Source organism: Ammospiza nelsoni, chromosome 8, assembly GCF_027579445.1.
Source record: "Ammospiza nelsoni isolate bAmmNel1 chromosome 8, bAmmNel1.pri, whole genome shotgun sequence".
NCBI classification, from domain to species: domain Eukaryota; kingdom Metazoa; phylum Chordata; class Aves; order Passeriformes; family Passerellidae; genus Ammospiza; species Ammospiza nelsoni.
This window is the reverse complement of record NC_080640.1, coordinates 6,231,126-6,248,465: the sequence shown is the minus strand read 5'-3', so window position 1 is coordinate 6,248,465 and position 17,340 is coordinate 6,231,126. Positions and strand designations below refer to the sequence as shown.

General features: G+C 37.7%; 1 protein-coding gene across 2 annotated transcripts; it reads right to left on the bottom strand.

The window, feature by feature from the left end:
- Positions 1 to 327: 327 nt before the first annotated feature.
- On the bottom strand, positions 328 to 16,671 carry FAM204A (family with sequence similarity 204 member A). 2 transcript variants are annotated; one of them, XM_059476792.1, is made up of 8 exons: positions 16,300 to 16,671; positions 15,886 to 16,197; positions 14,902 to 14,992; positions 14,355 to 14,388; positions 13,678 to 13,780; positions 11,880 to 11,969; positions 1,039 to 1,145; positions 328 to 691 (listed from the first exon to the last, which is right to left on the bottom strand). In XM_059476792.1, the coding sequence occupies exons 2-8, from the start codon at positions 16,117 to 16,119 to the stop codon at positions 640 to 642; spliced, it is 711 nt and encodes a 236-aa protein (XP_059332775.1). In that variant the 5' UTR covers positions 16,120 to 16,197; positions 16,300 to 16,671; the 3' UTR covers positions 328 to 639. The 2 variants fall into 2 exon arrangements, with proteins under 2 accessions (XP_059332775.1, XP_059332776.1); XM_059476793.1 differs by having other exon boundaries at positions 13,678 to 13,777.
- Positions 16,672 to 17,340: the final 669 nt, after the last annotated feature.

Sequence of the window (17,340 nt, the reverse complement as noted above, 5' to 3'; positions counted from 1 at the left end):
CCTGTTTTCTTAGGAAGGAAAGAAAACTGGGAATCTGAAATATTATGAAGAACATGGCACCAGGATATGACCAATAGTACCAGATCCTTCCAGGAGAGGGAGGATGGACTTCTTCCTGTTTTTTTTTTTAAATATTTATATTTACTAAGGCTATAAATGCCCTTGGTTTAAAAAAGACAGGTTGGGTTTGCTCTTTATTTAGTGTCTTTCCCCACCTTACAAGTAGAAAAGAAGTACTTACTGCATTAAGTCTGTGTAGCCCCAAGAAGCAAACATACCCCTCTCCTCACACCCACACACTATAATAGCAGTACAGCACAGAACACATTTGGACCAAGAATTTTATTTCAACTTCAGAGAATTCTCTGCCAGACTCCAAATTCATCCTGAAATGTATTATCTTTAAGTTTCATATCAAGGAGGAAAGTTTAACCCAGTATTGATATTTAGATAGTATTTTTGCTGTATTATTTATAAGAGAGTGACAAAACAAGATAGTGCAGTTTAAAAACATTAATATAAATACTAGGCATTTGATGTGTTGTGTTCTGGGGGATTTTATGTTTAGATTTAATAAGGTGCCCACAAAAATTCTTCAAGTAACAACAGGTATTCGACTCCTGAAGAAAACAGGATGGACTACATGTATCCCATGTTGCTTTTTGTTTCCCATCTTTTCTTGGCTTCAAATCTGAAACAGAGCACAAAATCCACATTAGGAATGATGAGAGTATGTGTTTTGGGTATTTAAGCATGTTATTCTTAACAACAACAAAAATAACTTATTTTTAATACTGTAATAAAGACATGAAGACAAATACAGCCACACAACCACCACTTTATTTCTGATAAAGCCTCTCTATTTAAGTCTGATACACTCCTAAAAAAGCCCAGCAAAACCCAACAAGGTTAAACTAAACAAATTAGATTAGCACAAGCCTATTTCAACTAAAAAAAAAACATTTAACTGAGATTGTATTGTACACACTTAGTGCCAATGAAACCACAAATGTTTAATTCCATACTCAAATGACTTACCCCCAAGCAAGCTTCTTTTTCTTTTGAGCTTCCTGGGCAGCCTCTGCTTCTTGCTTGGCTTTTACAAAGTTGCGGCAAGCGGCAGCTTTGGCAATTTTCACACCAAGCTAAGACATGAAAAGGAACAAAGGAAAACTGATTAGATGCAAATGGCTCATATGAAATTTAAGCCTCCCAAATTACTTGGACTGATATTGTTTCTCAAAATCAATAGATACCAAAATATTTCAAATATTAGGCTGATGATGCACTGTAAGACTGGACAAACAAGAGTGTCTCTTGAGGGGAACACAAAGGTGTAGGATCCTGGGGCAAGCAGTTCTTTTTCACCAAATCCCTCATTTTCAAAACCAAAACCCAAAGGCAACAGCTCACTGGATCCTTTTGTTTGTTTGTTTTATACAGACAGACATATCCAAATACACACTCTCCATTATCAGGACCAGTCTTGCTCAGATATGCCAACACAACACAATCGGGTCTTACAAGTGTCAAAAACACCCAAAAAGACATTTTGATACAGGAAGAGCTGCTACCATGACACATTTTTCACTAGTACCACTAGACAGGTTTTAATCAGTCTCTCCAAAAATACATGATGCAGTGTCCTTAGTGCCTATCTCCACATTACAAGCTTTTAGACTGCAAGGGTGTGATATGCCAGCTTTCCATGTAGGTGAATACCACATCCATAAACTGATGCAGACTGTGAGAATTAAGTTCACTTTAGTGAATGTGAAGTGCAGGAGGGCAAGGCAGGGAAGAGTAATGTAAAAAAAAATAGAAGACACAGTGAACTATGACCAGTTTATTTCCCTTAATCAACATTCATAACTTGTAGTTAAATTTTGTGGTTGCTGCCTTGACTTGACATGATTTGTGAAGGAATTCATTCTCAGAAGTTACTGCTATTCTCCAAGACAAGCACGCAATTCATTTACCCCAAATTGCTACAAACTGATGTGGGCAAACAGGTTTTCCTTCAATCCACACCCAAACCTCCTGGAATTTGCAGACAGTTATATCCAGCAAACTGGATATTCTAAATGTCCCCCAAAATGCCATGGGGGCATCAAAGAATGGGAGACCCAAGGGGAAGAACACTCTTTAACACCGTGGCTGAAGTTCCACTATTCATGGTAACACACTTGAATAATCTGCAGCATCTATGCAGACAAATATTTACTCTGAGAAATGCTTTACCCAGGTAAGATGAGAGAGAACTCTAGAACACATCTGCAGGTGAAGATGCACTGACACATTTTCCACAACTATCCCATCAAACACACAATAGGTAGGTGATCATTTTGTTAACAAAGCAAAAAAAAAAAAAAAAAAAATCCAAACCAGCACCACAACAAGCACTTCTACCTTATGGTCCTCTAAGGGTTCAAGAAAGAAGAAAGGAGCCTTTAAGGAAAGGCAGCAAGCACAACTCAGGCTGTGCTTTGTTTGATGCTCTAAATGCTGCCAACACAAGCAGACAGGAGCTGAGCATAACAGTTTGATAGGAAAATAGATATTTTCATAAACATACTATTTAAAAAGGAAAAACTGAACAAGTGTCTCACCCAGTATTTGCATGTGTTATAAGATCCTAAATATGTACCTTTGGAATCATCATCATGCACAAAATATTGTGATCAGCTACTTCAAAACTTTTATATTATCTATGTAATTTTCCCCTGAGCATTAATGGTTTTTATTAACAGTAATTCAATGCCAACATCTGAACTGCTAAATTTCAGGTGAAAGACTAAAACATAACATTCTTTTATTTGCATTGTCACTTAATATTTAAGGACAGCTATTAACCTTAATATAATTGCAGTATAAAAATGCTTAAGAAAACTCACCTAAAATATTCAAAAAATGTTTACTTTTAAATTGAAACAGGAGTAATTATTAGTTTAAACAATACAGCAATCTGATGGCTGAAGTCAGTCAGCAGAACCATGCCTTTATTAGAGGTATTTTACCTCCTAACACACTTGAAAATTAACTTTTACTGTGTGATGAATAACAGAATCTCCTTAAAATATATTCTAGTGGCCTACTGAGCACTTATACACATAGAAATATACACAAGGGAGCTCTAAACAAGTGCTGCAGAAAAATCTTTTTATCTGCATTTTCTGGAAGACAGAATGAGTTCTTCCATCTTTGAAAAGTACAGAAAAAATGGGATAATAAGAGCCTCTGCAGTGTATGTGGAAGTAAATGCAGAAACATTTTGCAGCATTGTTACAATTTCTAGGCTACATAGTCAAATTTTCAAGATATGAAAACAAATGTTGCATATAAACACACACAAACATTTTAGTCAGATTAAATGTCTTCTGCTCCCACCCAAACCCAGACACACATCTTCACTCCCTGCTCCCCCCCATAAGAAATCCATAAAAGCTTGGTCAATGGATTTTACATTAAAAAAAAAAAAATACTAACATTTCAGGTCATCAGATAACTCAATAAAATACAATCTTAAAAGAAGTAAGAAAGCATGAATAAAAATATATACAACAATTTCTTGTGTAGTCAAAGTATCAGCATTTTCCATATAGAACATCCAATATTTTGCTGCATTTTAATTAAGGTGTCTAAACATTATCACAAAGAACTGCAAATTGGTCAGAGCACGCAGTAAGGAAAATTAAGCTCTAAAGGCTTTTTATCACCATATTTCAGGAACCAAGGGTGTAAAATGTTCTAATTTGGGATATATTAAAAGCCATAAAAGGTCTTTCAAAAAGATTAATGGTACTTTGCTTGGATTTAAGATAAGGGCTTTAGCTGGTTGGAAAAGCAGGGCCCTGGCTAGACCCTTGAGGCATTCATCTTTACAGCCACTTGGAAGATTTGTAAAAGCGTCTGCATAACCTCAAGCAAACGCACTGCGACATTTTTTTTTTTTTAAATTCCTTTCAATTTTACAGGTTTAAAGTGTGTAAATCATACTGGGTAGTAAAGCTGATATAATGGTTCATCCTTGTAACACTATATATATTTGTATTTTGAGACAAACTTAAAAAACAACTTAGTTTCGACAGGGCAAAGCCCTTTCCATTTGGAAGTTGACCAATAATCATGTCAAATATCTTACTCTAGATGTTTAATGCAGCATAAATGAAAATTTCCTACTCATCTGAAATTGTTACCTTGTAACAAATATCTGAAGCTTTGCTTCTTTTTGAACACTTCCAAGGCGTTTATTTAAAAATACCAATTATCATACTTTAACTTTTTGTGGAATAACAGGTCTCTATGAAAAATATTTATGCCACTCTCTTTTGTTCTTTAATTAAATGAAAACAGATGTTTTCTGAAGTAAAGCGGAACCATTACTGGAGTACTTAAAGTGTTAAGGTCTTTAATTTTTATATCAGTTTGGTCTACAATTCCTGATTGTCTTTACTCAAGCTCAACATTAATGTCAAGCAAGTTACCTAGGAGACGAAAGAGATCAAAGAGACAAAAAACCCTCAAATGTCTGATTAATCAAGCCTGCAAACAGCTTATTTCTTTTAGCCTGCATGCAAGTATGAAAATGAGATTCTGGGAGCCGTACATTGTGCAGATTTGTTCATTCTTATCAGAACAAAGCCAGCGGCAGCTTATTTCATGGATCATTGGCACTGTCATCAGTGCTACACAGAACGGGTGACAGCTCCTCATTTTGAGGCTTGAACAAAATTAGCAAAAAGTCGGCACAAATTAGCCTCTCATCTTTTTAGTAATATGACATTATTCATTTACTTTTTATCCAATTTTTAATTTTTTCCTTGTCAGCTATCCCTTTCTAGTGTTTCTTGCACAGCATCGTAAAACACTTTTAAAACAAGCAAAGTAATGGCTGAAGTTGAAATAGAATGTAAAGTTCAGGCAGAAGAGTAAACATTTTTATTAAGTTCCAACAGAATTTACTGTAACTTCCAGAAAACTTCCTTGCAAATCAGGACATTTAACATTAAATATCACAAAGCAAAGACTTGCCTTTAAGATAGAACTGTAAAATGTAAATGCTGAACGATACAAGTACGAGACAACGGAATCAAGAACTGCTCCAGAAGTACTGAGGTATGAAATACAAAATATTAAACCTACAAAAGCTCCAACACAACATCTATATTCAAACAGGTCCTGAAATATCCTGTGATCATAGCAGAGAAGCCAAACAGCCTTTTAATATAGTGTTACAGTTTCTCATCAAATATGAATCTAGTTATTTCAGGCTTGCCTCTAGCAATGATTTTCTCCTTTTATGTTATGGAATGTTATCCATTGCTGACGTATATAAAATATATAAAGCAAACAAGAATACCGAGTGGATTTTGCAGTGAAAATTGTCCCCTTTCAATGATGTGCTCAACTTCCCCTTTAAAATACTTTGTAATACCTTTGTTGTATTTTTATGCTGTGTATTACAACACAGCATAATATTTGGACACACATTATATTTGGATGACACAGTAATGGAGCAAGGACAGGAAACTGTTCTAATATTAAGCTCTTTGCTAGACTTAAACATTTAAATGCAAGTAACTTCCTCCATTCACGAGAAAACACAGCATTAAAAAATTAACCATAAGCTGTTAGATGCTTTACAGAGCCCCCTTATAACAAAGGCAGTTTTAAAAAAAGAACTGTAGTACTGTTTTCAGCAATTTCTTTATCTCTGTTCTTCTAAGTAAGAAAGCTTATTAACAAGCTTTGAACTTAAAATCACATTTACAATAATGTGCCATCAACAGTTTTATAAGCTAATTAGAAAAAAAGATTAATTAATGACTGGCTGCTAATAAAATGGCAATCATGAAGAAAGAAACCAAGGGTGCTAAGCTTCAACTACCACCAATTAAGAGCTAATTACAAACAAATTATATATGTGTTTTGCTGTGGGCTTTAATTTACTAAAATGGTTTTAATTAAAAGAGAAAACATGCTGATTAATTGAACTGCAGAAAAAATCTACAGTATAAACTGTGCTTTGTCTGTCTCTTTAATTAGACTTGTAACATCTGAAATCTTTTTTTAAGGTTTGTTAAGGAAAAGATATACATAATTAAGGGAGCATAAGAATGTAATTCTAGGTGATAACCCTGCCATGTTCCAAAGGTTAAAAGAAAACCACCTCAATGAAGAGGAGTATTTGGAAGCACCTTCACCAAGGTAAGAAAGGAAATCCTTCACAGATAAAAAACCTCTTATTTTTTTCCTTTTTTTGGTGGGGGGTGAGGGGGACAGTTCTTCCACAACAAGAGTTCCAAGTTAATTTGTGCTTGGTTACACTCCACATAAAACTGCACCACTTCAGGTACCTAAAAACACTGAGAAATTGTGAATGTTGCACAGAACTTAGAAATTTCATTTTACCAACAGAATAGCACCATGTACTAACTCCTGTCCATCTCTGACAGTAATGTCACCACAACCAACCATTTCCTACCCGGATTCTCTCAAGGAAACCAGTTTCCAGAATGGTTCTCAGCAGTTATAACCAACAAACTGCCTTGTGTACTTCCCTTTCTAATTTATATGACTAAAGGCTACTTGCAGACAGGAGACACTAATTTGAGCATGAGAAAATGGTCAAAACTGATGCATCAAATTTTAAAGCCAACAGCAGGACTGATCTTACTGTAACATGAGGATGATATTCCAGTGAATAGCCAATTAATTTCATCAATTACAACGCAGATCTTTCATTTAAGTTGGATTAAATACCAGTGTCCCCATAAATTGCAGCTTTTTAAGTCTTTCCCCAAAATGCCAGAAGACACTAAGCCAGGCACTCAGGAAGTGCTGTCAAAAAGTCTGGGGTATTTAGAGACTGACATGTGCTGCAGCAATTTAGCACATTAAATTACAAAATATTTTAGAAGTTACTTTTGACAGGTAAGTCTAATATGGTCAAGATGATATAACTGTGTTCAAGTTACAGTCCTCAGGCTAATGTGTTCTTAGACAATGTGGCACCTGCCTACCAGGCAGCTCACACAAAAAAACCCCACCAATATGTGCAAAGTTTGGGCTTTAGTCAGATTAGTTCTCACAGTATTAGAGCCATAAGAAATCTATATTCTGCATTTTGTAGAATACAACCAAACCATGATTTGAGCACAAAAACACTAAGAAAAAAACTCTTTCACTAGGAGGAAAAATATATGTAAGGAGTGGTGGTGGGGAATCTTTTAAGATTTTTTTGGTTTACCTATGAAAAATTTTACAAGTATCACTCCAGATTGAAACTGATTTAAAGCAGAGTGAAATTAGCAGATATCTGCACATACCATCCATTCTCAAAGGGATAAACACATCCAGCTATTCACAGTCACAGTGCTCTAATTTATCAACATTTATTCTTTAAAGAAATCTAGGTGGATTCCCACTAACACAGTAGGAACAATTTAATTACATCTCAAGACAGAATTCCAGAAAAAAATTTTCACAAAGCATTAAGAAGTTGACATAATTCCAAGTGTCTGTTCCCAGCTCCATATCCCAAGAATCTGCTACTATTAGATCTCAGCTATCCTACCCTAAGGCACCACCAAAAAAATCTTGTCATTTCAGCCCAGATAAATGTTCACATGTGCTTTATTCTCTTTATAACTTTCATTCTAAAAGGCTCAGATTTTTTTTTGGTAACTCCTACATTAACATTTCTATTGGCATCACTCAAGTTAAATAAGTCATCCTTAAATGCAATGTTCAAACAACAGCTTTAGGTTTGCCAGGCCACATCTGAACAGCACAACTATAAAACATGAAGGACTCTGCCCATGCTGGAAGCCCTGGAATGTGATAACAAAGACAGCAACAGGATTACAACAATAAACACTAACTGTGCATATTGTACCATGCACACTGCAATGAATTGTTCATTTTTTAATACTAATAGTACTGTACTGAAGGCATTAAAGAAATAATTCAGTCTAACTGTGCTTGAAGCTCTACAGTGAATTAAGGAGTATGACCCACTGTATTATTTTGCTGCTCAACACATTTATCAAAGCAGTGTTGATCTTGGACACTGTAATTTCATCACAGCACTGAGGTGCTCCAGCCAGAAGCTGAAGGAGCAGAGTTACTGAAGGCCTAAATTATCCTCTACCACATAATGCAGAGATGCCCATATTTTTTCAGGAAAATCTTCACTTGTGTATAAAACAATGAAATCAACAACTCCAGGATCACCAGACCTCTCAGGGAAGCAGAACACTCCCCAAGAGAATGCACTGTGGGGATGGCCAAGGATGCCACAGGTAGAGATTTGCTACCCTGATGACTGACAGCAAGAGACAAGGGGTAACACTTGGCAGTGAGGTTTGTCCAGAGATTAGACAAAATATTCAGCAGTGTAATACATACAGTTCATTTTTATAATAGAAATGCAACTGCCAACAAAAGAGGGGGAACACATCAGCCAGTCCCAAAAGCTACATATGAATCCACCCATGCAGCCACCAGCAGGAGCCTCATGCAGGAGGTGCTCAAGTTCTAATTCTCACTCCAAAACCCCAAATGCTCCTGGACTGAGAAGCTTTGTTTTAAAATCAGGAAAAGAAAACAACAAATATATTACCCAAAGGTTCATCTAACCAGTGCAGCAGCAGCATTTTCCTTAAAGAACCTGCAACAAGTTCCACCTGGAAACCTGAAGACCCAAAACCTTAAAGCTGAATCATTTAGGTTTTTAGAATGCAAAATTCCATGATGCACTGACAGCTGCTAGATTATGCATATTGCCTAAGTCATCACTGATTTTAAATGAATCTGATTTTAAAAAACCTTTTCTCACTGTGTCACGACGACAGGATATTGACAGCATCATTTTGACATTCCTTTGCTTTTTAGGACATGTTTCTACCGTCTATACTCATCATCTGTTTATTTTTGGCTTCATTTTTCTAAATACTGAAGCTGCCCTATCAGTTTCACAGGCTTATAAATGTTATACATCAAAAATTAGTTTCACTTATTAAGGCAGGAAACGGCTGTAAGAACTCTGGGATCTGTGCCTCAAAGCAAAAGCTTTATCAGCAGGTTCCAGTCACTGCTTCTTGCAAAAGAAAATGGTGCCGATTAAAACCCCATACACCTGATTTCAAAAAGAACACCTACCCACTGAACATTTCTCACATGGCTGCAAGGGGGGCTGCACCCCAAACACCACACAGCTCTTTCTCACACACTCTCTGTCCCCAGCCCTGTGACACCGCTCAAGAAAAATGAAAACTATACATAAAGAGATGAAGTTGAGATAAAAGAACAATAATTCATCCACTTATTACCCCAGACTTCAGAAGGGGTGCACTTCAATACAGCCACAGTGCAGTTCCACAGAGCTGTGCTGCATTTGGAAGTTAGAGGGATACAAATAGCCACATAATTTAAAATTAACTCACTTCTTAGAGGCATTGTATATTAAAATAAACATTTCTGTAAACTGCTATGAGAAGAAAAGTAGCAACTGAATGAATACAACATGAAAGCAATATTTTATTAAGTGTACTTGTGTACAAAACAATGACTGTTCAATCAGCCTCTTCCATAATCAAATCCTCTTTTTATAGCTCTTCACTGAAACAGTCACTGTTAGAAGAATTTCCTTAGGAAAAAAAAGTATTTTAAAAGCTCCATTAAAAAAAAGCTTCTGAAAATCACAAAGCAAAATGAACCTTGCAGTGAGCAATGGAGCACATCTCCACAAGAGCAGAGAACCCCAGTGAATTCACATGGATTCTGCCTCGACAGAACTCCTCATGAGAGATCAAGCCAGCCATTTGAGTTTTTCTTCTTTCAACATATTATTTGTTCAGATAAACCCACTTAACCAAAACCAAGTCAAGGCTGTGAATACTAATAATGTTTCAAGCATTTTGTTTTCAGAATTACAACATGCTAATATTTGAAAGTCAACAATTTGGAGCTAATGTTCCACAAATAATAATACACTGCTGGAGCACCTGGGATATGCTAGATGTTGTATAATCCCATGGCTACCAAAATCAGATAACAGTTTATCATAAATATTACAAAACCTTAAAACTTCTTACATTAATTTGTTTTTATAGTCAAACAATTTGCACTAGAACCTCAGTATGTTTTATTGATTATAATACTCCAACCACTTTAGAGGAGATGGGATAATGACATTTGTGAAGGAGAACAGCAAGTGTTTTTCATGTTGTACACATGAAAGGTAATAAAACAGTCAGAAGCTGGTCAGACTTGAAGGGAACATCAGGGCACAATCCTACCACTGTCAATAGCTGTTATCTTTGCAGGCTGAAGTTTTGTGATCTCTGGTGACAAGGCAGATAAGAGTCTAGTCATTAGAAACTGCCCTGAGTGACTAAATGGAGGAGTTTAATGATTTTGTAAGAACACTCACTGAGGAACAGTTACTTTTACCTAACCTCAGAGAACCTTAAGAACTGTATTTCCCACTTCAAAAGCTGTCTGTTTTTAAAGTCATCACAATATTGTAATACATTGCATGAAACAGATTTAAATCTGCAATTTTACATTAAAGCTTAGTTTAAAACACTGTGTTTAAGAAACATGTAAAATATTTGTATGAGAATGAGAAGCAGCTAAAATTTGTCTTTGCTTTCCTAATCCTCTTCTAATACCTTTGAATTTTGCAAGCATATACAGTGGACAGAAAATTGCCATTACCTTTGTGAAGATGGAAGAATATTCAAGATAAAGGAATGAAAGCAAAACATTATATAATTATTTTTTAGTATAAATCTAAAAGATTTATAGTTTAAATCATACTACTCAAATTACTTTAAAAAGATCATTTTTCCACTCACTGAAATAGTATTTTTTTTTCTTACCTGGCTTCAAAACTGTTAAATTATTTTATTAACCTAATTTTTTCCTCTGCATTTTCTCCCCTATGCACAACTAGCAGTGGGGAAAACAGCCTCTGTGGACTTCAGCTATTTTTACTTCAGCTGCTACCACTTACCCTATGTGCACAAATTGAATAATTTCTTAGATGAAGTTACCAGAGCTATCTGATAAATTCCTCACCAGTTTTAAGTATTCACTAAGACCTCTACATACTGATTTTTTCTCTCCCACTTTTGTGGTAAAGAGAGCACAGCTTTCATGAAATTATTCAGCTACACCAACTATCAAGACAACATCTTGAAAAAAACTGTGTTACTTTGCACTTGGTTTTAGGTATGTATTTATACACTGAACAATTATGACAAGGAGAAAAAATTATCCACCACAATTCTAAGGCTACAGCAGTAGTACAGAGAGACAACCATCTACTCCCATTCTTCTTGAAAATTCTTCCAGCCATCAACTCCTGACCACAAAAATACACAGAAAAACAAGTATTGGCACCCAGCTTGGGGTTCATATGTCCTTATTTGCTCTAGGCTTGCTAAATCTTTACCTGTCTTCAGGCTTCCCATGATTATGGGAGAGGTAATGCAAAAAAACAAATTATGAGGCACAGGGAACTGAGAGGAAGGGAACATCCTACCCCTGTCCTCCTGGCTTGCAACATAGAGAAAAAACAAAAGCTCCACACAGATGACCAGACCAACTCCTCTGAGCTGTGGAGTGAGCAGCAAGGCTCTAAAGCAAGTACTTGGGACAGCTCATGGATTTATTTTCAATTCTTAAACATAGCTACAACTATCCAAGCATTGCCAGATCAGCAGCAAAGTCTTGAAATCACTGACTGAATGTGCTCAGGAAACTGGAAAGATGCTGCCAACAACCTTCAATGCTGTTCTACTCATGACACTCTGAGTCCAGATGTGCAAAACTAAATGGCCCCTCAGAGTTTTTGTTAACAGCCCACTTACCTCACGAGTGGCCAATCTGTCACTCAGCTCCTCAGCCTTGGCAATGTCACCTTCAGCCACACACTTCTCTATGCTCAGTTCCAGGCCAGACTAGGAAAAGAAAAAAAAAAGTAAATGCCTTTAGAACAAAAAGAACATATTTAAAGGGAATACCTCCTTTCTAAAAATATTTCTTTCATTAATTCTTTAAGACACTGCACAAACCTGTAATTTCTGTGTACCACAAATCACTCTGGCTGTGTACTGTAATGGACAGTATAATTAAGAATTCACTGAGAGGCTGTCTGAGCACAAATCATTGCATTAGTTCCACCTTATGTGCAGGATAATACTATAGGTGAAAAAAATTACACGGGCTAGTTTATGCCTGTCACAATAAAATTTCATCTGAAGATCTGGCTTATCTCTTCCATCCCTGGAGCTTTCTAAACAAAATGTGAAATATATGTGTCAGGTAACATGAAGAATGGCAATTACCACTGTATCGTTACAGTTCTAAGATCTTATCTTTACCCAAAAACCAGAGTTCTGGCACAAAGCCACTCCACTGTGCTAATAAATTAAAAATTCTAGCAGCCCTATGGAAAACAATGAGAAAGCTTCAGGATTTAAGGGTTGTTTTCTTATTTTCAAAGGTAAACATAACTTGTTTAATGGCAACATTTACAAATAACACAACAATAAAAAGTAACTATGTCCTGGAAATTACAGTTGTAAATTTCTGATGGAGTGCAAAAGGATAGCACTGACTTCAGAATTTCACCAAAAAACTCACTCTCATAACAAAAGATAATTTACAGCCTCACTGAATTTAAATATTAGTGAACTAAAGAAAACACATTTGACAATTCTGTAACATAGACTTTTTAAGAGATAAAAAGGAACAAGCTAATGGAATTCTTGAGAAACAGTGATCTGCAAACACTGCACTTGAGTTATTTCAGGTGGAAGATGAAAAAAAAAAGCACAATTGGAAGTTGCAGTGATGGCAAATTCTGTTAAGATGCCTCTTCTGAAAATAGCAAAGCATATCTTCCACTAGTAATAATATCCCTGAAATTCCAATGAAACATCTGCACTTTAACACTTTGGGCCTCATTCCAGATCTATCCTGACCACTTCAATGACAACTAAATAGTCACCAAAAATAAGAAGCAAACAAATCTTCATGACCTGCATGTAGAAACTTACTTAAATAAAATTAAAAATACAAGAATTATCATAAAGGAAGCTAACTGAACATTTCATGTAACAGAACTTAACAGAGAACTTCATAAGAAATATTATAGAGCCAACAGCACTGCCAGAAACTCCCAGTGTAGTGAGATTCTTAACTAATCCATTGTGTGTGCCAATTATTTCAGATATGACTAGTCACACAGTAATATTTATTAACAGAATTTGTTATGAATCCAGTCAAAATGTATGCCAGGATTGCACCTTTAATTCTTGTAGCCACTGGTGCCAACTGAAGAATTTATGGGACACATTTTAAAGTTAAAACACAATGAAGCAAAATAAAAGGAAAAGTCAAACAATGCTTATGAAGTGTTCTGCCTCTCACAACAGGAAAACAGGAAAAACAAAACCAGACAGGAAACAAGCCTGGATACTGTCTTAAAAGAAAGCACAGCCACCATTCAAGGGCATTTATTTAAAAAGCTCACAAAATTATCCTTCCTCAGAGCAACTGTTATCATTTACCCTCAGACAGCCTCAGTTTCACTCCTATCTCAGTTAAGGACAAGCTCTTTTACTGCCAAACACGAGCTGACACTGCCCTTGTAATAACAGTCACCTTTTGTGGAGCCCTGCCATCCACAGGTGATTCAAATCTATCATTGATTCCAAAGTATTGTGTAAGTTCCTTCCATTTGTCTTCATTTTCCAACTGCTGACTACTAAAAACAAATAAACAAACAAGTCATTGCTATAACCACTCTCCTTTCCACAATTTGTAATATCCTTTTCAAAGCTAAAATAAACTCCTCCATTTGGCAGACAGAGCCTTTTTACCCATTCAGTTTTTTAAAAAAGTGAAATTAATTATTGTGAAATTACACTTACACAAAGGGGGAGCAATCTTCAAAGCAAGCTGATAGAATCAAAGAACCATTTAGGTTGAAAAAGTTCTTTAAGATCAAGTCTAACCATAAATCTAACACTGCCAAGGAGGAAACAGAAGGGAAGGACCAGGCTGAACAGGAGCTTGTATGAAGGAAGTAGGAAGAGCATTAAGTCTACTAAAAGTTACATTAAATGATACATTTGTGTAGATTTTTAAAATGAAGCAATCACACCCCATCAAGCAATCACCAGTACAAATTCAGCCTGCCCAACAGAGACATTGAGCAAATTTAAAAGATAATTTACACGATGCTCAAAGCCAGGCTTTGGCTATGAATGTGGTCAGGCTTATTTTAAGTTTTGCCTGCTACTAACAGACCTCAGGTAATCCCATTGACCTGGTTATACCTCTGAGCCACTTCATCGCTCTTTCTCTGCTTTGCTAAGGGAAAAAAAAAAGAAAAAAAAATCCAACATTACACAGTGATACCCCACAGCATCCAATGAAGTTAACAGAGCTCTAATTGGTCACATTTCCTTTGAAAGATCAACACACAGGGATTTTTACCCAATGATCATGTGGATTTAAACCACCCAGCTATAAGAAACTCCTCAAATATCTGTGAAGCTTTAACCAGAATGTGCAAAACTTTTGTAGAACTACTGAAATACACTTAACCACTATAAATCAGTATTAATTAAATTTTGCCTCCTTTTAAAGAGGAGAACAAATATATTACTTGCATTCCATGTAGCAATCTGTCTACAACCTCACTGCAACCTTGCATGTGATGCATACAAGCAGAAAAATAAAATCCTAGATAACAGCTAGAATACAATTCTTCATTAAAAAAAAAGACACAAGAAAGAAAACCTCAAACCACCCACAAAACAGCATGTACTGATACTAATTTAATTGGAAAAAAATAAATTCTGTTAATTTTTAAAATAACACCTTTTCGGCGGCGCTTCCTTTTTCGGCATCTGTTTTCCTCTCTCACTTGCATTTTCATTTCCTGGTGTTTCTTCTGAAGCTCCACAAATTTCTATAAGATTATGAAAAACCAAGTCAGTACTTGTAATTTTCCCCCCATTTTTGAGAAATTACATAGAGACATGTATAATTACCCACAGTGCCTTGTGTTATCTGCTACATCCCAACCTATAAATCGAGACCATGGGACGCTGATGGTGTTAAACTGGAACTGGTGCAAATATTTCAACACCTCTGACTCTGTGCCCTTCCCACATCCCAGGGCTGTTCAGATCTGACAGTTCTCCCATGGGATGTGACACAGAACACACTTTTGCTTTCCTGAGCTATACCATGGATTTTTATTGCCTAGCTGGTAGTTTGTAATCCACAAATTAGTGACAGCGTGGCCCTTGAACAGCAGGCTACCTACAAGGACTGAGGGGTGAAAGAAGGCAACTATTTTTTGCCAATTCTTATTTTGAATCTAAAGCCTAAAACATATTGTTTTGTTAAGGGTTTTTTGTTTTCCCCAGTCTTTACATGCAACTGTAAAATCAGGAGGTTATAAGGAACTCTTGAGTCTGAATGTTTGCAATTAGCAAGCAGCAGGGCACACCTCCCCTCCCCAGGTATGAAACACTGAGCTGTAAATCCTTACCAATGCAGAAAGCACCTACCAAGCAGCTCAGAGCCCATAAACCACTGAAAACACAACTTTTACACAACTGTATAGTTATGACAGCTCCTTGCTGTGCTTTCAATCACCACCAAACTACCACCTAACTACTTCCTAAATTCCTGTTCACCTTGCTTCAAACAATCTAAGGTTTGTATACTCAGATCATATTTAACCCAATTTCAGATCTGTATATTGACTATTCAACAGCTAATTACTTTAATTTAAAAATCAACCATTTGAGTACATTGCATCGTGCTCATTTGGAGACCAGTAATGATACATACATTCCAGATATTTACAGAAACTCCAGGAGGGCACGTTTGAAATTCACCTTCTTCATCTGTCACTGGTACAAGAGGTTCACTGCCGCCATTACTTTCTTGTCCAGTCCCCTGAACTCTTTCAGTATCTTCTTTTGTCTCTTGCTTTGAACAGGAATTAGGTGATTCGTCTCCATCATCAGAACTCAGATCAACATCACTTTCATTCAGTCCTGGAGGTAACAGCCCACTCCACATCTTCCAGTTTATATAAAGTCCAAACTATTTCAAGTCACTGCAAAGACACCAGGTTACCCATCCCAACACAAAAGCAACCTGCAGAAGAGAGAAACAGAAACAGCAAAACACGTCATCAGAAATATTTTTGCTTTTCCTACATGTTTCAGATAAGCGCATTATAAAGGCGCTAATACTTACTATTGCAGAAAGAAGACAACTTGATTACAGAGGCTGAGACTACTATTTTCACCACTCCTCGTCCTTTAAAGTTGTGCCCCTAAGCGTTTGCTTACAGCTCCTTTTAGTTTAGGGGCGACACTGCAGCAAACGCCTCCGGGGCCTCCTCAGGGGCAACTTCCCGGGACCGCAGAGCCGCCTGCCCTTCCCGGGCCCCGGCAGGGGAGAGCCGGTGCGGGGAGGCGGCAGGCCGGGGAAGTGAGGGGAGCCGAAGAGAAAGGCGGCTCAAGGCCGGCCCGGGGGAAGGCAGCGGGCTCTCGCCGTGCCCCGGTGCCCGCGGAGCCTCCTCAGCGCCGCCGCCCGCGGCCGTGTTTACCTGGCCGCCATCTTGGCACCGCCGGAACACCTCGCGCGCGGATTGGGCGGGGCCGCGCAGCCAATCAGCGGGCTCGCCGGTCGCCATGGCAGCGGGGCGGGGCGGCCCGGGTGTCCCGGGAGGGGCGGGGCGGCCATGGCGGTCAGCGCTGTGAGGGGAGCGCTGTGAAGGGATCGCTGTGAAGGGGGCGGCGGGGCTGGGGGGATGGCGTGTGCTGGCGAGGGGTTGTCGGAGTCTCAGAACCATTTAGATTGGAAAAGGCCTCCCAGATCCGTGTCCAGTTTACGACCCAACGCCACTGTATCCACCAGACCATGACACCGGGTGCTACATGCAGTCTTTGCTGGCGTCACCTCCAGGGCTGGTGGCTCTATCACGTCACTGGGCAGCCCATTCCAATGTTGTCACCTTTCCAGTGAAAAAATTGCTCCTAATGTCCAAGTTAAATCTCAACTGGTGCAATAGAAGGCCATTTCATCAAACCTCTTATTCCCTGGGAGCAGAGCCTGCTGCCAGTGTGGCTCCAGCCTCCTGTCAGGGACTCAGAAAACGATAATGTCCCCCTTGAGCCTCTTCTTTTTCCACACTAAACACCCCCAACTCCCTCAGCTCCTCTTCATCAGACTTGAGGTTGTTTCAGAAGAAGGACAAGCATCAAGTTGTACAGCCATCCTTGCTGCCATAAA